Source organism: Mastacembelus armatus, chromosome 20 (assembly GCF_900324485.2).
Source record: "Mastacembelus armatus chromosome 20, fMasArm1.2, whole genome shotgun sequence".
NCBI classification, from domain to species: domain Eukaryota; kingdom Metazoa; phylum Chordata; class Actinopteri; order Synbranchiformes; family Mastacembelidae; genus Mastacembelus; species Mastacembelus armatus.
In genome coordinates, this window is record NC_046652.1 from 11,957,136 (window position 1) to 11,978,617 (window position 21,482).

General features: G+C 37.6%; 1 protein-coding gene across 3 annotated transcripts in view; it reads right to left on the reverse strand.

Moving 5' to 3' along the window:
* Positions 1-330: 330 nt before the first annotated feature.
* The window catches only part of LOC113121524 (cadherin-7), a 95,877-nt gene continuing 74,725 nt past the window's right edge, over positions 331-21,482 (reverse strand). For 2 of the 3 annotated variants that reach the window (XM_026292101.1, XM_026292102.1), the window contains 3 exons: positions 14,098-14,215; positions 8,958-9,206; positions 331-1,640 (listed from right to left, as the gene is read on the reverse strand). In XM_026292101.1, the coding sequence (XP_026147886.1) occupies positions 1,126-1,640; positions 8,958-9,206; positions 14,098-14,215 (882 nt within the window). In that variant the 3' untranslated portion in view covers positions 331-1,125. Of the gene's footprint in view, positions 1,641-8,957; positions 9,207-11,295; positions 11,337-14,075; positions 14,216-21,482 lie in introns of all 3 variants that reach the window. The other variant, XM_026292100.1, reaches the window with a different exon arrangement.

Here is a 21,482-nt window from a genome sequence, read left to right on the forward strand (position 1 = left end):
TTAGTAATTTCATTTCTGAACAACAATATATGCTGGACTCTGCAAACTACAGAAGCAAAATTCATTACTTACAAACTGCAGCTTCACCCAGGTAAGGACTGTCACGTTTTTCTAAAGACTAGGTGCGTGAATCTTGGCAATCAAGCACAAGGACTGATCTTCCAGCAAAGCTCTCTGATGTAGCAGACGTTCCCAGCTCCCGCTGCCTTATATAAAAGCAGAACAGCTGAATCCTGACATTTTATAGCTCAGAAATTATACACTGGATTTGGCATTAGAAAGGCTAAAGAAAAAACCAGACAAACACTACATTGCAACACCTGCAAAATGTATTGTTACAAGAATAAGAAAAATTATACGTTTTTCCCCTTGAACCCAGTGGTGACATGAAACTGACTGTGTTATTTTTTTCTTTGCACTTAACATCTTATGTCTTCAATTCACTTCCATAGCACATGAAATACTTCTACTACTGTATCTGGGCAGTTGCACTTTTCATGTATTGTTGAGCGTTATGACTCTGAGTCCATGAATAGTGTAGCTCTGTATTTAAACACTTATGAAAACCATCCCCTCATCCCCCTGCTTCCTTAGCCAAAGAAAACATAGAAATTGCTGTCAAAATCCATATGAACAGTCAAATGAATACTCATTAGCCTGCAGGGACACAACATTTCATGAGAAATTTTAATATTTTTTTATTTTATTTTTTTAGCACAAAGATAGCAAAGGAATGCATCAAAGCAAGAGAGCTGGGTCTGTGCCCATCGCTGAAATGGACAAGGACAGGTGCTTCCCAGTATAAAATACTCCAACATGTATGCATTCTGCAGTCAATGGTTGAACTTGAGCCCAAAATCTGAAACCTTTAATGTCTTTTGCACACAGTTTCCTCCTGCCACTTTTGAAGTCTGTCTCAAAACTCATCATAGCACTCTTAAAAATCCATACAAGGAGGTAAAAAAAAAAAAAAAAGTCTTTGCAAAGTTTTCTTTTGTCAGTCTCTCTTGTTTTGTCTTTGAATCTTTTCTTTCAGTGCACTAAGGCAGACAAAATCATTTTCTCTGGCAATAAATTACTTTTTTTTGTTTTTCAATCCCAAAAATGTTAGGAAACATTTGGGGGCTATGAGAAGACACTGGTGCCATCGCAGTTGCCGTAAAGATCAGCCAGCTTTTTGAAGCGTGGTCCCCAGTTGCTGAGATAGTCATAGTTCTGATCTGAATCTGTACTTAGTGACTCCAATGAGCTTAATGACTCTGCTACAGAACCACTGCCTTCAAAAGCATATGTCTGCAGAGAATCATATGGGGGGGCTGATGGGTCCACATCAGCATCTTTAAGTCGCTCCCAAATAAACTCTCGAAACACCACGTTGTCCGGCAGGGATTTATAGGACGGGCGAGCACCTGATGGGTAATGAAAAAAGGTTGGTGTGTCTGGAGTGACATCCCGACGCACGTTGGGGTCTCTGATGACATTGAGATTTCGGAGAGTAACCATGTCGAAGGCCTCTGTGTCCTCCTCTCCCCCTCCTTCGTCATCATAACGAACAATGTTCTCTCTGATGTCTCTCTCCTCCTCAAGAATCAGGGGCTCCTTTCGCCTCCGACGCATTGTCACAATTAGCAGAACCATCACTGCAGAAAAAGGAAAACAGTACTTAGACAATACTGATCAACGAAATAATGTATCATCCATATTTATGTATATCACAGCTGAAAAGAAAATATTTTTTTCATATTAAACAGTAAGAATAGCTAAACATAACAGAACACAAACCAATGCAGTAAATTCTAATTGTTAGCTAAAGCTGAATGATTTAAATAGATATTAAAATCAGTTGATAGACAGTTTACATTGATAATTGAATTAATGGAAAAAACTACAGTAGCCCCTATGGACAAAACATATGCAAAACATTAAGAAAATACACTTCAAGTCCCAAAGCACAAGCAAAAGTCAAAGCACATGTAAAAAGAAAAATGCTGCAAATGTGAATTTGCTACATTGGAAGTGCTTCATGATGCATGAGGGAGTGATCAGCTCGATTTGGACAGGCAGCAACAATATAAATATAATAGAGTATATAGCTTGCTATCCTGTCCAACATTTAGTGGTCCCACATATGTGTTTTTGGATTTGCAGTGCATTTTCTTCATGTGTTTTGTCCCTTGGGCCGCTCTAATGAACAGTTGACATAGCAAAGTAAGTAAAAGTAAAGAAAATTGACCAAACCACTCAAACAATGTGACAATTTTGACAATTCAAAATTTTAAACAACTAAATAACATCCAGGTTGAATCGGTTCAGATCAGGCACAGAATATATGTAGTGTCAGTGAAGGGATACTTGAGGTGGGGGTGTCTAACAAAAAGGGTTGGGAACAGCTGTTCTATAAATCCAGTGCTTTGCAAATTCTATCTGAGTTAACTAAAGATAGAATGCAATAAGTTGTGCCCTGTGTGGTTTCCACTGCCTACATTTTGTTTCAAAACTTGTACAAAACTCAACCAAACTGGAAACCATGGCCATCTGAGATCTTACCAGAAGCCTTCCTCCATCCCTGCTCTCTCTCCCATACATTATTGCTGAAAATAACTCTACACCCAAGCAAACTGGCAAATGTCTAATGATCTTCTATCCATCAATGTCAAGCTGGTGCCAGTGAAATATTGTTCCGTGGGCCCATATTTCTTTTCTTTCTCAGTGTCGAGCTACTGCAGGCAGCAGAGTAAGAGGCCCAGGAACCAAATTCAAACACCACTTCAGACCCTTTATTAAGGGAGCAAATGGAAGAGATGGAAGGGAGGATTTGCAGCAGGAGATGAATGGATAGCTCTCTGTTGGATATTTGGTGACTGCGGGGACCCTACAACTGCAGCACTAGTATCACTACTGAGTGGCTGTGTGAAATATGTGGAAAGGTCTCTCCAGTCTAATAGCACTAGTAATATCCATGACACTTTTTTAACTCTGTCAGGCAGAACGCCAAACATTTCTGTAGAAGATTGTTTCCTCTGATTTTAAGAACTTCAGTCATTCTAAATAATTTTCAATTCAATAAGACCTCTCCAAAGTGAATTACAAAGTGCCACATTGAAATAGAAAATTCTCAGTGCTTTCCAGAAAAGCTCTTTGGGATTTAATGGCTAGAAAGCAGACACAGTGTGTCACAGACTGACAATGGGCCAACATCAAAACACATACTACTAGAATGACCAGGTGAATATCCAAGTATGTAAATAAAGCCAGTCCGTGTCAGATACCAAGGGTCCTGAAAGCACAGACAGCTTAAGAAACGTAAGAATGATGTGACAAAAGCCCAACTCTGCCTAACCCTTCTACTGATGATGTATACTACATGACAAACAGAAGACAAGGATATCAGTTTTGTGTTACAAAGGTGTTTCCAGTGATTGAGTTGTTTAAATGATCTACCCAACACAATCAATAGTGAACAAGGAGAGTTGTCTGTGCAGCCCCTTTTCTTACCAGCAGGCATCATTGAATGCACTTTCTCATTAGAGTATTTTTCGATGTGCTGTGTGATTATGGTGAATCTGGGCCTGTTAAGTCATTTTGTCACCCACACATTTCCCATGTGTTTGTACTTTGGCACCATTTCTAAAAGAGAATCAGACATCTGATCTGACATTGTTTGAAATCAAATAAAGCTTTATGTTTAAATGATTCCTGGTAGAAAGTTTGTAATAATGTATTTGTTCTGCACAAATATAAAGCGTACAGTCCTAAACTTTTCAGTGGGATTGTACATGGCTCCAACTAAAGATTATTTTAATTTTTAAATAAGTATTTCCTCAAATAATCATGTGGTAAATAAATGTCAAAGCTGTTATCTATTTTTTTAGCAGTTAATAAAATCCAAATCCCTGGAACCTGGAATTTGGGACTGATTGCACTTCAGGTCTTAAATGATTATCAAAAAAGGTTAAATTTCTATTGCTTGAATTTATGCAAGCTATGTGATTTGTGGCAATAAAATAATGCCATCCATCCATCCATCATCTATACCCACTTATTCCTAACCAGGGTCCCAGGGATCTGCTGGAGCCTATCCCAGCTCTCTTTGGGTGAAAGGCAGGGGTCCACCCTGGACAGGTCACCAGTCCATCACAGGGCCACATAGAGACAAACAACCTCACACACTCACACTCACTCCTATGGGCACTTTAGAGTCACCAAAAGAACACCTGATGTATTACTTTGTGTGAATGGAGAACAACACTGCACTACTGCTTCATATCACTGTGTATTAGTAAAGCCATGCTCAGTTTAGAGTGATCCAGTCAAATCTGTAGGATTTCATTTAAACCCTTCTAGTTTCACCCAGAAAATAAATAAAGACGATTTTGATCTCATTCCACAACATTTATCTTTCTAAATTTTTATTTTATCCATTAATCTGGAGATTATAATCTTGGTCGATAATGTTAAAGAATGTCGAACCACAACTTCTTTGAATGTGCGTTGATGTCTATAAATGCTGTTTTGTCCCAACAACAGTTCAGACGTTAAAGACATTCAGTGCAGATAAAAGCAGATACAAATAAGAAGCTGAACAAGAAAATGTTTGGCTCAGAGGCTGACTCAGCTATAACAATGTACAGACGTAAAATGAGAACAACAGACATGAAAGAGCAGATGTCAGAAAATCAGTTATGTAAAAAAAAAAACACATATTACTTCCCTCCACTGGTCTATTTCAACAAATACAGTGTTCAAACTGACAAAGGGCATAGAAACAGTCAAAATAGGCAAATGCACAATGCCCTTGTTACTGTCTACGTTTCACTCTTATCATCGCTGCTGTATATTTGCAACATAATTCAAGTAGCTTTTATGGTGTCTATTGCTATCTGTCACATTGTTAACTATGCATCTGTTTAGTTTATGTCCCTGTGCTTCTTTACTGTTTTATCAGCACTACTGTTTTGTACGTCGCTCTCTCTGTCCTTCTACAAGCAGTTAGTATTTGTTCTTCCAATCCCCTTGCAAGAGGTATTTTTGTCACTTTATCATAATAAAGATGAATTTGTTGTTGAATGACTTGCTTGGTTGAAAAAGAACCAACCTGCTTTGCTTTTTTTTTTTGTTTGTTTTTAGCATGTCAGCCAGTGTTGTAGATGAAAAATAATTACACAAACACAAATGTAATGTGAACATTCACAGGTTACAATGTGCATAGTCCAACTTAAATAGGAGATGTGAAGAAGAAACTGTCTGAATACAGACACATAAATATGCAGACAGACAGAAAGTTAAATGAGGACATGGTGAGTTATAGAATAGAAGTTTATAGTCTGATAAGCAACACTCAGAAAGAAATAATCGTCTGGAGATTTGTAGGGCTACGTAATGACCTAATTGGACCTCTAGAGGATTGAGCAATATCTGACCTGTACTGAGGACAAAGGCACTGGATCAGTAATGGTCTTGTAGTTTTGATTTGTCATTTTAAAGTCACTCTATCATTAAAAAATGTTTTAAATGACATTATAAAAAAAACTTGGTTGCGGACAGGTATTTTGAACTGCAAGGAGTAACTTACAGACAAGCTCATTACTTAAGTTCAAAAATATGAACCTATGATTAATCATCACTTAATTGTGGGTGTGTAGAGCCCAAAGCTCTGGGTTGGTTAAAGTCAGTCAGTGTGTATCACTGTGTCACTGTGTATCAAATGTTGAGACTGAAGCTCTGAGATGAATGAATGCTAAGACAAGGAGAGGAGTGTCACTCCAAAGAACACTCCAGGACTGCATGTATTGTAGTTATTAGACTCAGACAGATAACTACAATCAGTGTTGCTGGTGGGAGTGTGTGTTCCTCTCACCTTATGAGAAAGACAGAGAATGATAGAGGTAGAAAAAGAAGCAGATTTAAGACTAACAGCATTTGAGTATGATGACAATAATACCCAGCTCTAGTCTTATTCTGGCTCATCTCTCCTCCAAAACAACACAGTCTCACACAATCACAACCTTAGCATCTACCTAGAGAAAAAACCGCGAATGGTGACTTTGCATATGGTATTAATACAAGGGAAGAACTATCGGCTCTGAAGGGGGATATGAAAGAAAACAGAGGAAAGAAGCAACAACGCTGATGCAACTGAGAACTGACTGATGGGTACACACAGGGATGCAGACACATAAACATAGAGAGAAGGTGACAAGGAGGTTTATTAAACTGGTGGCCTGTGGCCTGAGACAGTGCTAAGCATAATACAGCCAGCTTTCCTGGACAATGCAGAGTTCAGGGTTGCGTTGCAACATATTTCCCTGTTATGGTTTTAAAGTTTTCATTTATTTTGAAAGCTACTCTCTATCACAATAACTAGATGACAAGCTTCAAGGGTACTGGAACAGAAAACAAACTTTGACCCCATCAAATAACTAGTTTCAGTTATCATGTACGCTGTTTAGATCCTTCTCAGCTTTCAGTGGAGATCACCTAAGCGTTACACTATGACTCTGTCCTGATGGGGTAATGCTTTGTCTCTGGGTTTTATGAGCAGTAATGCAGCCTGGAGGTGATAGCTCAGTGCTGCATCATCTTTAAGGGTATGTTAATGAACTCTCATTTAAAAGTCTTTTACTAACATCTTAACATATGGCGTAACACTAAATGAGAGATGCATAATATCTGTCCTTGAAATAGACTATTGCATATAGTACTTATCACTATGACCTCGATGGAATATTATAATTAAATTTGTACAACACTAACAAGTATCTGGGGGAAGCCATCATGAGAGCTGGATTATAAAGGAAAACAGTCTAAAATTTGAAATCTCATCACTAGTAAATACTATGTGAAAGTACAAGCGCTGGGTGACTATGGTTTTCACTTGGTTTTGCTTCAGTTTAGTGAACAATCTACAGAATAAATTTGACGAAACTCAAAAAAAAAAAAAAAAAAAAAAAAAATACTCCCAAACTTGCAATACGTCAGTACACCAATATTTAATTGATCCTGTTGGCAAGATTTCAGAGGTATTTCACTTGTAAACATCCCTGCTGCTGTACAAAGCTGGCTGACCTGGGTCACGTGTATTTACCAAAGAGGAAATGTGAGGGGAAGATAACTCCCTCAAGGTTTGACCTGGGAAAGACCTGAAGATGCAACTTTGTTTTAGTAAAAGCGTCTCTCACACACTCGACAGCCTGAAGAATGCAAAGCAGAGCAGAGATAAGTTCGACTTGGTTGTAAAGACCGAGTGTTTTGTAGCACAGGGCTGTATACCTACATTAACTGCACTTACATCTGAACTGTAAAAACACCATGTTACTTATAACTTCTGTGTCAAAGTACCAGTACAGCAATATAAATATACTCCATTCCAAGTAACAGTCTCACATTCACACTCAAAATCCTTCCGACATGAAACTACAGAATTATTAGCAAAGAATAGCAAAATTAGATATACTGCTTTATCCATATTTGTGATGCATTATTATAGAATAATTAATTTAATTGTTTATAATACTGATGCATCAGTGTATAATAAGCATATCACTATTGCTTAAGGTTGAAATTTTGTCTAGTGGTTCCCAGTGTTGGGCACAGAATAAATCTAAACCTGAGGGGTTGTCGAGGGCAAATCTGCCACAAAAAAATGTTGCAGCTCTTTTTGTAAAATGTTGGATAGTTTGGGCGACTGATCATCTTTTTGGGTGGAGCTATGAACAAGGCAAACATCTGAAACATGATGCCAATGGACCCCAACACTACTTTCCTGAAAGATCACAAATGGGGCTCATATATTGAGTAGTTCATATGCAAACAGTGCAAACGTGATAATTCAGCAGAGCTTTGTGCAGGCATAACCATATGTACTGCATGCAAATAAACAACTGCATCATATTTTCCGCTGCTAATTTCCTGCAGCTCAACAACTTGGTTTACATGTCATTCTTTATATGTTACGGTCATGGTAAATTGTCTTGCCACTGTATGTATGAATAATGTGCTTGGGTGTTTGCCTTTTGTGTGTGTAGTCAGTCCTCCTTCCAGGTCTGTAGCACAGGACTGTTGGGGGCACCTGGAAGTCCCTAGTTCTCCTGGATCACATTGTTCATATATTCTTACAATGTACAGTTGTCCAATCCAGATTGTTCATACTGTTAAACTACCATGTGGATTTATTGCAGTGTCTGTTGATCTTGCAGAGGTTTTTCCTTCTTCCTTATCCAAATCAACAGTCTAATGACAGAGGGTTTATAAAATATGCAGATTATAGTTTGTGATATTACATTATATAAATAAGATTTGCCCTCGACAGTAGATGTCTTGACGTTCTTGGCAACATCACTATTACTTGCTGACACTGCTGCTTGTTGTTGCTTTCCTGATTATCTGCTTTTGCCAATTTCTGCTTTATCTGCTGTTGACGTCTACCTATATGCAGTAATTGCATTCACATAATTGTGATTTAATGTGAGGACATGGAACATTTGTTAGAGCAGGCCAGCAAGCAGTAGAAGACTGTAAATAAAGATAACTAACTAAGGACATTTACTCAGGTACTGTATAAGGTACTTGATCTTTATTGTCTTATCATAATTTAACACTAAAATTTTTCTGCATACCAATTTCTTTTAGTTTTGATGCTTTATATACTTTTACAAATGGTAGTTCTGTGCTTTTTTTTATCTACATTCATGATTACAGAACTTGTAGTGATGTACTCCACTGGTATTGGCCTTAATAAAGGATGTAAATACTTGTCTCACCAATGCCAGTGAGGTAAAGGATAATTAGGGAGTTTATGCATAGAAACTGTTAAATAAAATGCATTCATATCTCATAGGAATTGTGGGAACAGTGGCAAAACATCACGTCTACAATAATGACACTGTTCACTCTGAGATTTCACCAATACTTGTTGATGCACACATACATTTCTGACATTGAGATCATACAGATCTTACCCAGAAGTGTGATGATACAGCCCAGAATAGCCAAAAGGGCACCAGTGCTCAGGCCAGTTGCTGTGTAGGCTACAGCTCCACATGACAAGGCCACACCATCAGAATCGCAGTCACACACACGCACAGAGAGCGTGTTTGTGCTGCTCAGGGCAGGACTCCCACTGTCCATGATCAGTACTGGCAGCCGATACACAGGCTGCTCCTGTCTCCTGAACCCGCCTCGCTTCGTCAGTATGGATGCGGTGTTGTCTGTAAAACAGAGTAGAAGTATAAAAACTTGTGAGAAAAAACTCGAGAACGTGTATTAAATTTGAATATCAACTTTAATGGCTTCAGATGAACAAAGAATTGCATTTACAGTATATGAGTAGCAGGAGGCTTATACTCTGCAATGATTACTGTGCTTTAGTTGTGCAGATTGAAATGATTTTATAGTATTAAAAGCAGGAATGCCAACAGATGGTGTCATTAACACAATTCATTACATGACACACGTGTGGCATCTCTCCCTGGTCTTGACCACCTGCTAGCTAATAACAGCTTTGGATTAATGGTGAAATCTTACATGAAATCAGACCATATGAGAGAGAAAGAGGCAGTCAGAGGAGAACAATGTGCCCTTACAGAAGCTAAAAAGCCATTTCATGACAACTGTATAAATAGATTGAAATGTACTTTCAAATTGAGCAGTCACAAATGAAATGTAGATTTTGCCTTGAAGGACAACACTTTTGTTTTTCTGAGTGATACTGAGGTTCTGCTTGGAAAACGAAAAATGAGGTAACATGAATATAGAGATATATATGGAGGTTTTCCTGTAAAAGTCACCTTAGTGAAATTAGCAAAATGTTCTCATTGGTGAAGTGAAAGGACATGTGCGTAGGAATAAATGTCTTCTGCTTGTAACAATCATGTTTTCCAAAATGCTATTTACAAGCGCTTTGGATAGGAACCTCAACTGCTTTGTTTGTTCTGCTGTAAACACACTATGAGATTAAAAGGACAAATTTGTAAGTGGGAAAGCCAGATGATGCCGCAAGCATACAGTCTCCTGGAAGATCTAGACCTTCACCTGCTTTTCTACACACTCCACAGCACTCACCCATTCAGACAAATTATCATTCACATACCCACACACCGCACAGCCACAGGGAGCAACTTGGGCTTCAATGTCTTGCCTCAGGACATGTGACGTTAACTGAAGCAGTAGGGGATCAAACATACAGAAAGGCCTTTTGGTTACTGCAGAATGTGCTCTATTGACACAACCGTCCCAAAGTCAGCAGTCACATGGATTACTCTGGCACAGCTGGGCTGATGCTGCTACCTCTTAAGCCGGGCACACACCGTGCAATTTTTAAATAGTCTTTTGTGATTGTGATTTTGCTTGTCAGAATGTATGAACATGATACTCATGTCACAATGTAGGATCACAGTTTTCATGTCTCAAACGGTAACTAGCAGCAAACAAAAACAATCTGCAGCATTCATTTTGTTCATGACATGCCTTAATAATAAAAACTGAAAAACAAAGACAATGTGTGTGGAGCAAGTCATGGCTGGACAAAGGACAACATTATGAACTTCCAATTCTACAGAGCAAACTTGGGGTCATTTTGTTTCTAGTTGGAACATCCTGCACTTAATAAATAAACTTTAAGTAAACTCTACCTTGTTCATATTTCGTTTCTACAAATAATGACATCAAAAGTGTCCCCGCCTGAATGGTATGTTATTTTTAGAGGTGAATTTGTTAATATATGTGTGAATAAGTTCATTCACTCACTCACATGGCAATAGCAGTATGCTAATTGTGTTATCAGGCTTGGCGTTCCTATTGGTTCTTGGCTTGACGTCATTGTAGGATAAGTCACACTGCAGGAAAGTGTCAGGAAATAATCTGCCAGAATTTCATTGGAGGAAAAAAATGGATCGCATCGGCCACTTAATCGGCTGGGGGTGAATATGTCAAACCAGCGATCAAAGACTACAGATCTAAGCCTAGGATTATAGGAATCTTTTAGGATTTTCGAAATTTGTCTCAGATGACCAAATCGTGAACAACATCACACAATGTGCGCCCAGCATTAAATACATTGCAGTATCTTTAGCTGAGCGCCCACGTGTGAACAAAACACTCAACATTGCCTCAGAGAGTATATCAGCTCTACATATGCTTTTAAAGCAGATGGGATTCGTGAATGTAAGTGATGATAGAACTGAGCATAATTCTCATGTGTTCTTAAAACTGTATGCAAATAAGCAGTTTTTCTATAGGAGAAGCAAATTTTCTTCAGCCCACTGCTTTACGTGTAGGTGGTGAGCAAATAGTGATACAAAAGCAAGTTTTCAGCTTGTGTGTTAAAGTTCAGTTTTTCTCTGATTTGGTACACAGAGATTCTGCACTAAACAGAACAAAGCTGTGACAGAGGATACTGGCACAAATTGTATTATCTCAGATGTGCTCTAGTTGCAGAGGGAAGCTTGTTTTTGCATTCAGTTTCGATGAACAATTACAAAAAAGGGAAGAGAGGGAATTGTCATAGCAGAATTATGGCTTCATTTGGCATGGCTGGGCTTGCCAGGAGGCTCTCTGTACTTTTCTTGACTTAGATTGCAGAGTAGATTGTGTCCAGATGCAGGCCAGATACAGAAATCTGTAGTGTCAATTGTATTGCTGCCAGGCTCAATTCAAAGCAAGTAAGCAGCAAATAGACCATACCTAACTTGACCAACACCTTTTACAAACTCTGGGGGCCACTGGCAATTTTCTCACAGGAGTTTTTGAGTTAGCAGCTGCATGCAGTTGGGCTGATCTGACAATGACATAGACATTTAGTATGACATTAAACTGGTGACTGACACTGACTGAGTAGTTAATTATTTTCAGTTTATGTTACTTGCACTCCATTACATTATAGAGTGAAATGTCATGCTTTATACTGCGCTATATTTATCTAATGTCTGTAGTTACTTTGGTTTTACAAATGAAAAATATGATTCTTATCAAATATGATGGATTATTATAAATTAAAGACCCTGCACATCCACATAGGTGTTTTCAGATATAGTGACTGATTAGATGCGCTATTGTTGAAGCTGAAAAGCAGCTCTGCTGGGATTTACATACGGTCACCAGTAGGTGTGGTAAATATGAATTATATATTCATTTAATTGTTTCATTTAGTTTTCAGGAACTATAGGAACAAAAAGATGATTCACTTTTTTAATTTCATTTTGAAGACTTTAAAAAAGGACTTTGTTTTCCTGTTTTCATCATTAATGGTAAAAAAATAAGAAACTGAAGCTATTATTTTTATCAGCATGTTACCCTCAGTGTGTTGCATTTCTGCCTCTATTTCTAAGCTCTTTAAAAAAAAAAAAAGAACTCCTTTCAATTCCCAAACTTTTTTTTACAGCTCATGCATGTCCATGGTATCATTGAAATATAATGCTTTAAAGTTTTCATTTTATATATTTATTTTACTTCAGTCCTTTCACAATTATGTTTGAATCTATAAAATGCCCCTGTCCTTCTAATGCGTGTACCAAAACATTTTGGTTGACTGACAAAATGACTCCAGAGCAGTGTACTTTGATCCACCAGCAGGTGGCCACAGTACATTGTAAAGCCAAAACAGCCCCAAAGTGTCTCCAAAACTTCCTAAGAAATAAGTACCTTACTGAAAATGTAGAAAATGTTTTTCTGAACATGCAAATTTATTGCTTAGATTATTGTTTCAAAGATTAGTTTTATCATATGTGTGCATTATGTATATCAAGGTGATCCCTTTCAGGGATGCAACATAGGAGAGAATGGAAATTCATTAAAATACCCTTGACACGTGATTTACCATCACTGTTGCTGAAGGAACTGTGGGGTGAGGAGAAAGCAGGTTTAAATTTTGCAGCTCTTCTCTCAGCAGCTGTTATTCATTAGCGATATAGTTGGCGTTAAGAACACATTTGAGTAACGAGAGGATGTTCCTACATCTTGTCACCGTTTTTGGGATGACAGAGGAGAATATGAGAAACTTTCACCAGCTTTCAGGGCGAAGCATTCTTCAGTTACTGAATGAAATGACAAATTATTTGGGCTGCAGCATGTTTGCGAATCGGACATTCAGTAGCAGTAAGCTTATACTTTCTTCTACACTCCATCTTGGTCTACATGTGCACCATATGGGTACCACTGGATCCAAATGAACACTGCTGTGGCTGTACTCATTTACCACATCAGTACTGGTAAATGCATCATTAATTTAAAATTGAGGGGATGCAATATAGACTTTAACTGTGGAGCATATGAAATTGTGAAGGTTTATTATAGGCTTATTTGATGAATGAATTTGATTAATCAGGAGAGTTTTGTTCGTTAAAATGAACCCCCAGTGGATTGTTTGTTTCTGACCCACAACTTTTAGGAGTTTTATATAGACATGATAGCTTCATGCTAGCATACCATAAATCATATCAAAAATTGCTGAGTTCAGTCTTAAAGAGGAATCTTAAAGTTTTCAAATGAAGCTTTTCATGAGTATATTCACATATGAAAATATACATTTATTAATATGGAAATATCAAGCATATGAATTCATGAATTATGCCGTGCGATTCACAGACTGCTGGCGCTCTTAAACCTCAGCAGGTTCATTATGTATGATGCCTGTGAATATTACACAGAATACAGGATGTAATTACTACTGAACTACATAGTAAAAGTTAATATGTTATAAAAAATAATTATTATGAGAATTAATTTCAATATTTGAGAGTTTTTGCTCTGTACAGTGCTGTCAGGTGCCCTTGCATGGGCATATGATGATGGGTGAACATCAACAAAAAATAGGTTTGTTTACACTTTTGTTAAAACCATCACTTGAATATTGTATGGCACTGAGCTTTGCTGCTTTAACTAGCACAGCTTACTATAGTTCTGATTGTGCTGTGCACCTCTCCTGCACACTCTCAATTTATAGGTGCAAAAAAGTGCAAACAACCCCAGACACATTTTACAATTAACACTGTTGCCAGTGGTGGTAACAGTGTCTGTATTTCATATAATGACAGATAATCACAAAATAACAAGACCAGGTCGCATGAAGTCAAAGTACAAACAGAGAAATGATGGCTGTCGCACCTTTGTTATCTCGCAGGGTGAAGTTGAGGTTGCCGGCAACAGGTGCGGCCAGGGCAAAATAAAAGCGATGCCCGCTCAGTGGTTCATCCTTATCGACAGCACTGATGGTCTGGATCACCTGAGGACAACAAGAACACAAAGAAAAACATTCAAGAATAGATACCTCGCTGATCTTTATCCTTTTTCACTCGCTGATTAGGTGTTAACTCAAGCTCTAAATTATTTAATGTGTGCATGCAGTAAGAACTACTGTAGCTGCTATTGTTTCTCACGGTATCTGCTTAAGGAGAGCATTGTTGTCAAGCCTTTTGCGTATCCATCACTTTTCACTCTGTCAGAGATTTTTTATACATGAAGACATAAATCTTTCTTAAAAGGCTGAGCAACTGTGAGTGAACTGGAGAAAACCAACTTGAATCTGATTGATGGAAAAGATTTGTTTTATAATGGCTGGCTTAGGCATTGGTGTTTATCTCATAAAGTACAGTAAGTGCTTATTTGGCAAGAGCTTGCCAACCTCTTAAGAATGAAGTGTTTGCTTTTGATTTCTCCAAACGAATCACTGTCCAGCGACTACTCTCCAAGTCTCAGCACCTAGACCACAATTTATTTAATAGTAACTTTAAATATCAACATTTTAATAATTTTACACAAAAAAATCTTATTTTTGGGAACTAACAATAAAAATATATGTATATTTCCAAGTGACTACAAATCACGAGTCTCTACCAAACTGTGGTGATGTCTGTTTATAGTCTGCTTTCTTTTTTCCATTTAAAGCGACAGAGGACATTTAACTGTTCAACAAGACTTTACAGATGAACATATGCTCTGTAAAATAGTTGCAATTAATGGGATAATGATACAACATCCTGCTTATTATAATATCTAAAATACAATCAGATTGGCATTTTTGACCTCATGAAAAATAAATTCAGCGCCTGGAAGAGTCCAGTTAATGTTATTATATTGATGCTGGAAAAATAAATGCTCTGCAATCACATATTCCTACTTTATTATTACTCATGACTCATGATAAGAAGTGCTCATGCTTGAGGCAAAGCAAGACAAGCATTCATGTCTGTGAGTTAAACAAGCGACTGCTGTTCGTTTCAGCTCACTTTATTTTGCCTCTGACCCCGGGGACTAAACCAAATCTTACTCCCTTTATTGTATAGCAGTGTTGACAACTATAAATAATGCAGGGAATCAAACTACCAAATAAACCAATTTATCTACACCCACCAGCATGTGCTGTGATGATTATTGTATTTATTCAAACATGTTATCAGAAAATCAATTTATTTTTTTGTAGCAAGTAATACTTTAATTTCAGTGTCTTCTATGCAGCAGCCCTTAGCTTATAGGAAGAGAAGAGAGAAATCTCCTTTAGTACTCTCAGTACAGGAGAAATGTATCACACAAACATACCATATGGACAACAAATGATAGCCACCACGGCGGCCATCAAAGTGGGTGTTACTGCAGCAGTGTCCTTATAAATTTAGATCAAGCCTCCTGAATCCTTTGTAGGCAATGTAGAAACTCAACTCACGGCCGTAAGTGACAACTTACGGCTGTGGTGGGATCCAAGAGATTCTTAAAAGCAATTCACACTAAATTATCACATATCCCAGCCCCAAACATCTCTATGTCTAACAGGAAGACAAAGGCACACACACACACTCATAAAAAAAGGGTAAGGATGAAAAAAAGCCAATGATCCATCAGTGCTGAGGCATGGATTATCAGTTGTCAGCTGTGATTAAATGCTGCTGGTTACAAGCTGTCAGGTATTAGGGGTTGGTGTAGGTGGTATGTGACATCCTGCCAATTATTGAAACTGGCAGGCAGGGTGAAAATTCATGAATATTTTGCTCTGTTTCTTAACAAAATTAAAATAGTTGCTCTTTCATCAGCAAATGTAATCACAAGTATGGTTTTTTTTGTTTGTTTGTTTACTGTTTGGTAATGAAGCATATGGGAAATCTCTTGCAAAATATAAAAAATGGTATTTGCTCTAGTTCAGTAACATTTGTGATATCTTGTGTATACAGGCAGAAGTGATGTTTTGTCAGCTCCAGATCAATGACAGGTAGATGCAACAATTGAGCATCTAAACATGCACCGTGTGCATGCTCAGCTGCATATCTTGAAAGACGCTATTGATTTTTTATCATAATAACTCACTTGCCTCTCACTCTGTTATGGAAATTTCACATCTGATAGAAACCTTTCTTTGTGGTTTTTATACCAATGATGAATCCTATACACAATCTGAACCCTTTGATGTCCTTTGAATCTTGCAGATGGATTCAGAGCTTATCTCCAGGAAGGTTTCTTTTGCTCACTGCTGAGGGAAAGGACTGTAAATCATCCTTAAATCAAACACTTTGTAATGCATAATACCTTTCATTAGTGTGGCTCTGATGCAAGGCGTTCCAGAGAACCTCTGGTGGGAAATTCTCTAATGGTTTGAGTAGGAGGCAGGAGGAAAGAGGCATGGATGCAGACATAAATTCTTGCTGAAAGACATTAACAGCAGCAGCAGACTGGTGCCTGTCGCAAGGCAAGACTGAGAAGGCCTATGAATCACAGAATTAAAGGGTTTTTTTTTAGTTTACACGTGGCTGCACATCAGATCAAAGAGGATATAAAATGATAGAGATTAAAACTTATTTCTAAAAAGTCCTGAATTGTTGCTTTGTAGACAGAAAAGTACGAGAATGTGCAACAAACATGCATGTACTGTATACTTGCAACTTAGATATTCACTCGTACTGGAAATATTGTGAGGTATTTTCCAAATTGCATTCGTTAGTCAAGTTTCTATCCAAGTGCAGCTCAATTTTTGTTTTCTTTAATTTCTAGAGAAATGACATACATTCATTACTCTTAATATATGGACTACAGATGAAAAGACTTGGGTAAATTGAATTAAACAGCTGGTGGCACTAAATCTCCAGTAGGAGATAAAACAATGAAATGATTGATTTTTATGAAAACAAAACAGCAAAGACAGAAAAAAATGCTTTACCTGTGTAAAGAAAAAGAAGAATTCAGATTCACAAATAGCACAGACACCAACAGAAATGTGTTTGGTCACTTTTTAGTGCCCCCAAGAAACATTGCAGCTTGTAGAAACAACAATTGCTTTGAGGCAGACATGTAGATATATAGCTCAGTTTCTCTTGAAAACATTTCTGTTGTAGTCTGTGCTATTTGCATTGGTTGCATTTGGTTGTGTTTTTATGCCTCCATGATAGATGTGGCGGGAGGCATATTTTTGGGTCATCCTATGTTCTTTGTCCTATTCTTGTGAATATGATATCACAGGAATGTCTTGAGAGAATTTTTATGGGAGCCTCATAGTCTTTTTGCAGTGTTTTTTTCTTTGCTGCATGTGTGCTGTTAAGTTGTTGAAATTGTCTTCTTACTGTATTTGTATGTATTATTTTTTTTAAATTGCAGTGCTCTCAGGACCACCATGTGTTCCTGCTCAAAAATTAAAAAAAAAAACAAAACACAAAACAAGCAGCAACAAGCACAGATGAAACAGGTGGTTTAACATATGAAACAAACAACAAAAAAAAAACAAAATTAGATAAAAAGACTTTAAAAGACTCCATTCGTGCCAATGATCAATATGGAAAAACTGATACCAAAACTCAGGATGGTCCTGCTGTTAAGGTTTTTTATATGATAGACTTAAAAAAGAGCTTCAACTATAATCAAAATATACTTTTGTACTTTTAATCTTAAACCAAATTGTGTCTGGGCCATTTGACTAAAAAATCCACTTTAGTGACTTGGATTCAGCGTTCTCCAGACATTATGCCACCTGGAAGATGATCCAAACCTTTCACAAATACTGACCTGACACCCACAGTTATTCCACAAATAGCATTGTGCCAAATAAAGTGTGTCTGTTCTCTCAATCAAGATTTTTTTTTTTTTTTTTTTTTTTTGTTAATGAACTACAATGACCAGAATTCACTGTGCCTCTGACAGGTACTGTTTGTGGCATTTGTAAAAACTGAAGAGTTCATCTGAAATATTGGTTCTTTAATGAGGAAAGGAATGTCACCTAATGCAGCATGGACACATAGACATTTTGCTGTTTTAAAATCAGTGATATCAGCGAAATGAGGAGCTTGAATAACACTTTAGTCTCTTTAACACCAGCAGAATAAACAGTACACTGTATATTAAAATCAACTTCTATAGTTCTCTGTAATTTAGAAAATGGAGTTATAAGTCTGTAAATGTGTAATTATCAGATATGATTGGCTCTATATTAGCAAGTCTTTCATTAGGCCTCTTGACAGATGAATCATATAATAAGATCAAGCAAGCCACTTGAAAGTTGAGCTAAGAGTATAAATAAGCATAAGCAATTTGCTTCAAATAGGCGGCACTTGTTACCACAGTGAAATGACAGCTGTCAAAATGGGTTGTGTTGGCAAAGAGGTGGTGGGCCTGCAGTTTTCACACCCCTATTACTGCGCTGCTCTATGGAGGCAGCTTGCTATGACATCAACGCTCCAAAACATCACCCACACGACACCCGTAACTTTGTTCACCAACAAATCAACAGCACTTGCTCACACATCTCACTCTGCTGTCATCACATGCATTTTAATATCAAATGATATGTGATGTTCAAAAAATCATTTCAATCTCCTTTCTTTGGTTTTTTTTTTTTTTTTTTAGTAGATAGTTAGGGCTCTTTTGCTTCACGTCTGAATCATTTGCTGAGGTCCAACTCACAAGAGTGTGTGTTGCCATGATCCTGACAAGGCAGAACTGCTGGGGCTAAAGTGATATCCTGGTGAGAGCTAAGATTAAATGTGCTCCACGTTCCATCTTTTTATAGAACAGACACTTTTCTGCCACACACTAATATATTTCATGTGCATTGACACATCTATTCATCTCCCACCTTGATGCAACACCTTTAACAAACTGATCATTTGGATTTTGACTGGAGGTGTGAGTTGTGTGTCTGATTGACATCTAAAATAGTAGTTAAGAAGAAGTAAGTGGGAGAGTTTTGATCAGACAAGAAAAAATACATTCAAATCTTCTTGACCAGGGGGTCCAGCACTGTCAGGCCTCCCCACAGACAAAATCAAGATGAGTGGGACCCCTTAAATCCTTCCTCCACCACTGCATTTTGAAATTGAGCTAATGCAAAGAGCTAATGCTCGTCATGCTATCTAGCAGCATTACTCTTTCTCTTACTAACATATTTTCAAGTAGATTTTAAACTTTAATGACTGTGTTGCTTTATTGCATTTTTATATAAATGTTACCATTTTTACCACTTTCCACCAACATTATGACTCTAACCTTCTATGACATGTTTTATTTTTTTATGCAGATGCTGAAATTATGTTAAGGGTCTTGAGACTTGTCAAAGATTAAGTAAATATTAAAGTTGAAGTTGAACAATCACTGGACCATTTTGATGATGAAGAAAAGTCAAATTTTGGAGTCATAAGAATTGCCCTTTTCTATTGAGATATGGATGAGAGTGATGGATGTTTATCCACAATGAACATCACTGATAATGATATTCCCAGAACTGCAAATCATTTTGAATCTAGAAATGTTTATATCAAGTCTCTTTTTAGATTTGACCGAATTGTGACTCACAGAAAGAGGTCTGACACAAATTGCAGCAATCAGCCACTGTGTTTTGTATCTAAATTGCCGTTATTAGCTGTATATCACAGCCACTGCTGCAGCTTTATCTGCTGAAAATGTTGGCAAACGAGCCAAACTGCAATAACGGACTCCCCCCTGTTTCAGAACACTGGCATGCACCTGTCTCATTCACCTCATGCAGTATCTTTTCTCAAGTCTCCCCACATGCACCCCCATCCCTAATAAGCCTCACAATGTGAAAACCTCTGTTCTTGACTACCCAATATTCACACATCTCTAGGGATGCTGAACCTCCTCGGGGATGCTGCAGGAGTGCAGGAAGGGGCAGGGGAGCAGATCTGGGGCAGCAGAATGCCAAGTCCACTCATGTATGTAATAGTTATTCTAAAGTGATTGTACAACGTGACCCCTCTCCTCACCATCCCCACTGGGCCGCCCCCTCCACCCTATCATAATATCAATTAATATTATGGCAGAAGACAGACGCACCGATGATCCGTAACAAGTGGCATCTCTGGAGAGAGCCAGTGCCATGAGATGGCCTTAATTAGGCCTGAAAAATGGCAGGTTATTCCATCCCTGCGCTCCCTGTTAATCTGTGCTACCCAGCCACAGAGTCAACCTCGGCCCCAACTGGCAAATGTTATTATTTCATCTTTGTCAAAGCTGCTAACAAACCAATGGGCGTGACAGCAATTGGGCAGCCTAAGATTTTTAACAGACCTTAAAGAGAAGCAGACGCAGTTAGTATAGCCAATTGTCCACACATACAGTACACAACAGGAGCATTTTAATTAATTAGGAAGCAGGAAGATGGTAGAGCACACATCTGACAGGTTACAAGTCTACCCAGTCTGTCTGCTAAAAGGCAGCCAACACCTAGTTGTAATTCAAACTGTGATTTTGCATCTAAATGCCAAGCTCTTTCCTCCCTGTATTTTGGGTGTAAATTTCATCCTTTCATGAAATTTCTATTTTGCTTGACTTTGTTATTCAGTCTGAATAACTGTTACACCATAGTGTTACCTACACAGAAGGATGTGTTTGACTGGGACTGAACAGAAGATGGAAGTGATTAAAAAAACAAAACAAAAACATGTGAACATACACTATATCTGTATTAGTCATTCACTAATGAGAAACAAATTTTCAGATATGTCTATGTGATTCTTATATATTCCATGGGTGAAATAGAAGAAGAATAAATCAAATGTGAAAGCAGTAATTTCACATGTGATATCAAATGTTGAGCATAATAAATGTGATAAATTCACATATACTGTAGATATTCTAAAACCATTAATTGCACTGACATTTTTGCATTTATTTATTATTTATTCAATTAGAAAATTAAATTGAATTAATTTTGCAGGCAGTGCCCTTTTTTCTTTCTTTAATAAAAACAAATTTGCATGAGACACGCAAGGTAAAATGTAAAAAAATTACTCATAAAAGCAAGAATGAGAAGCTGAGAATACAAAACAGTAAGGAGGTGAATGCACGCCTGTCTCTTTTCAATTACAAAGCTTTGCACACAGCACCAATAATTTATTTTTTCAGTGATTAAAAAGAACTAATAATAATAGTAATGTTTCTTTTAGGCATGTGGAAACATGTGGCTGTTTTCATAATTCATATATTCTTTGGGATATTTTTTCTGGAGATAAATTAAAAAGAAGGAAAAACTATTTACACACACACACACACACACGCAC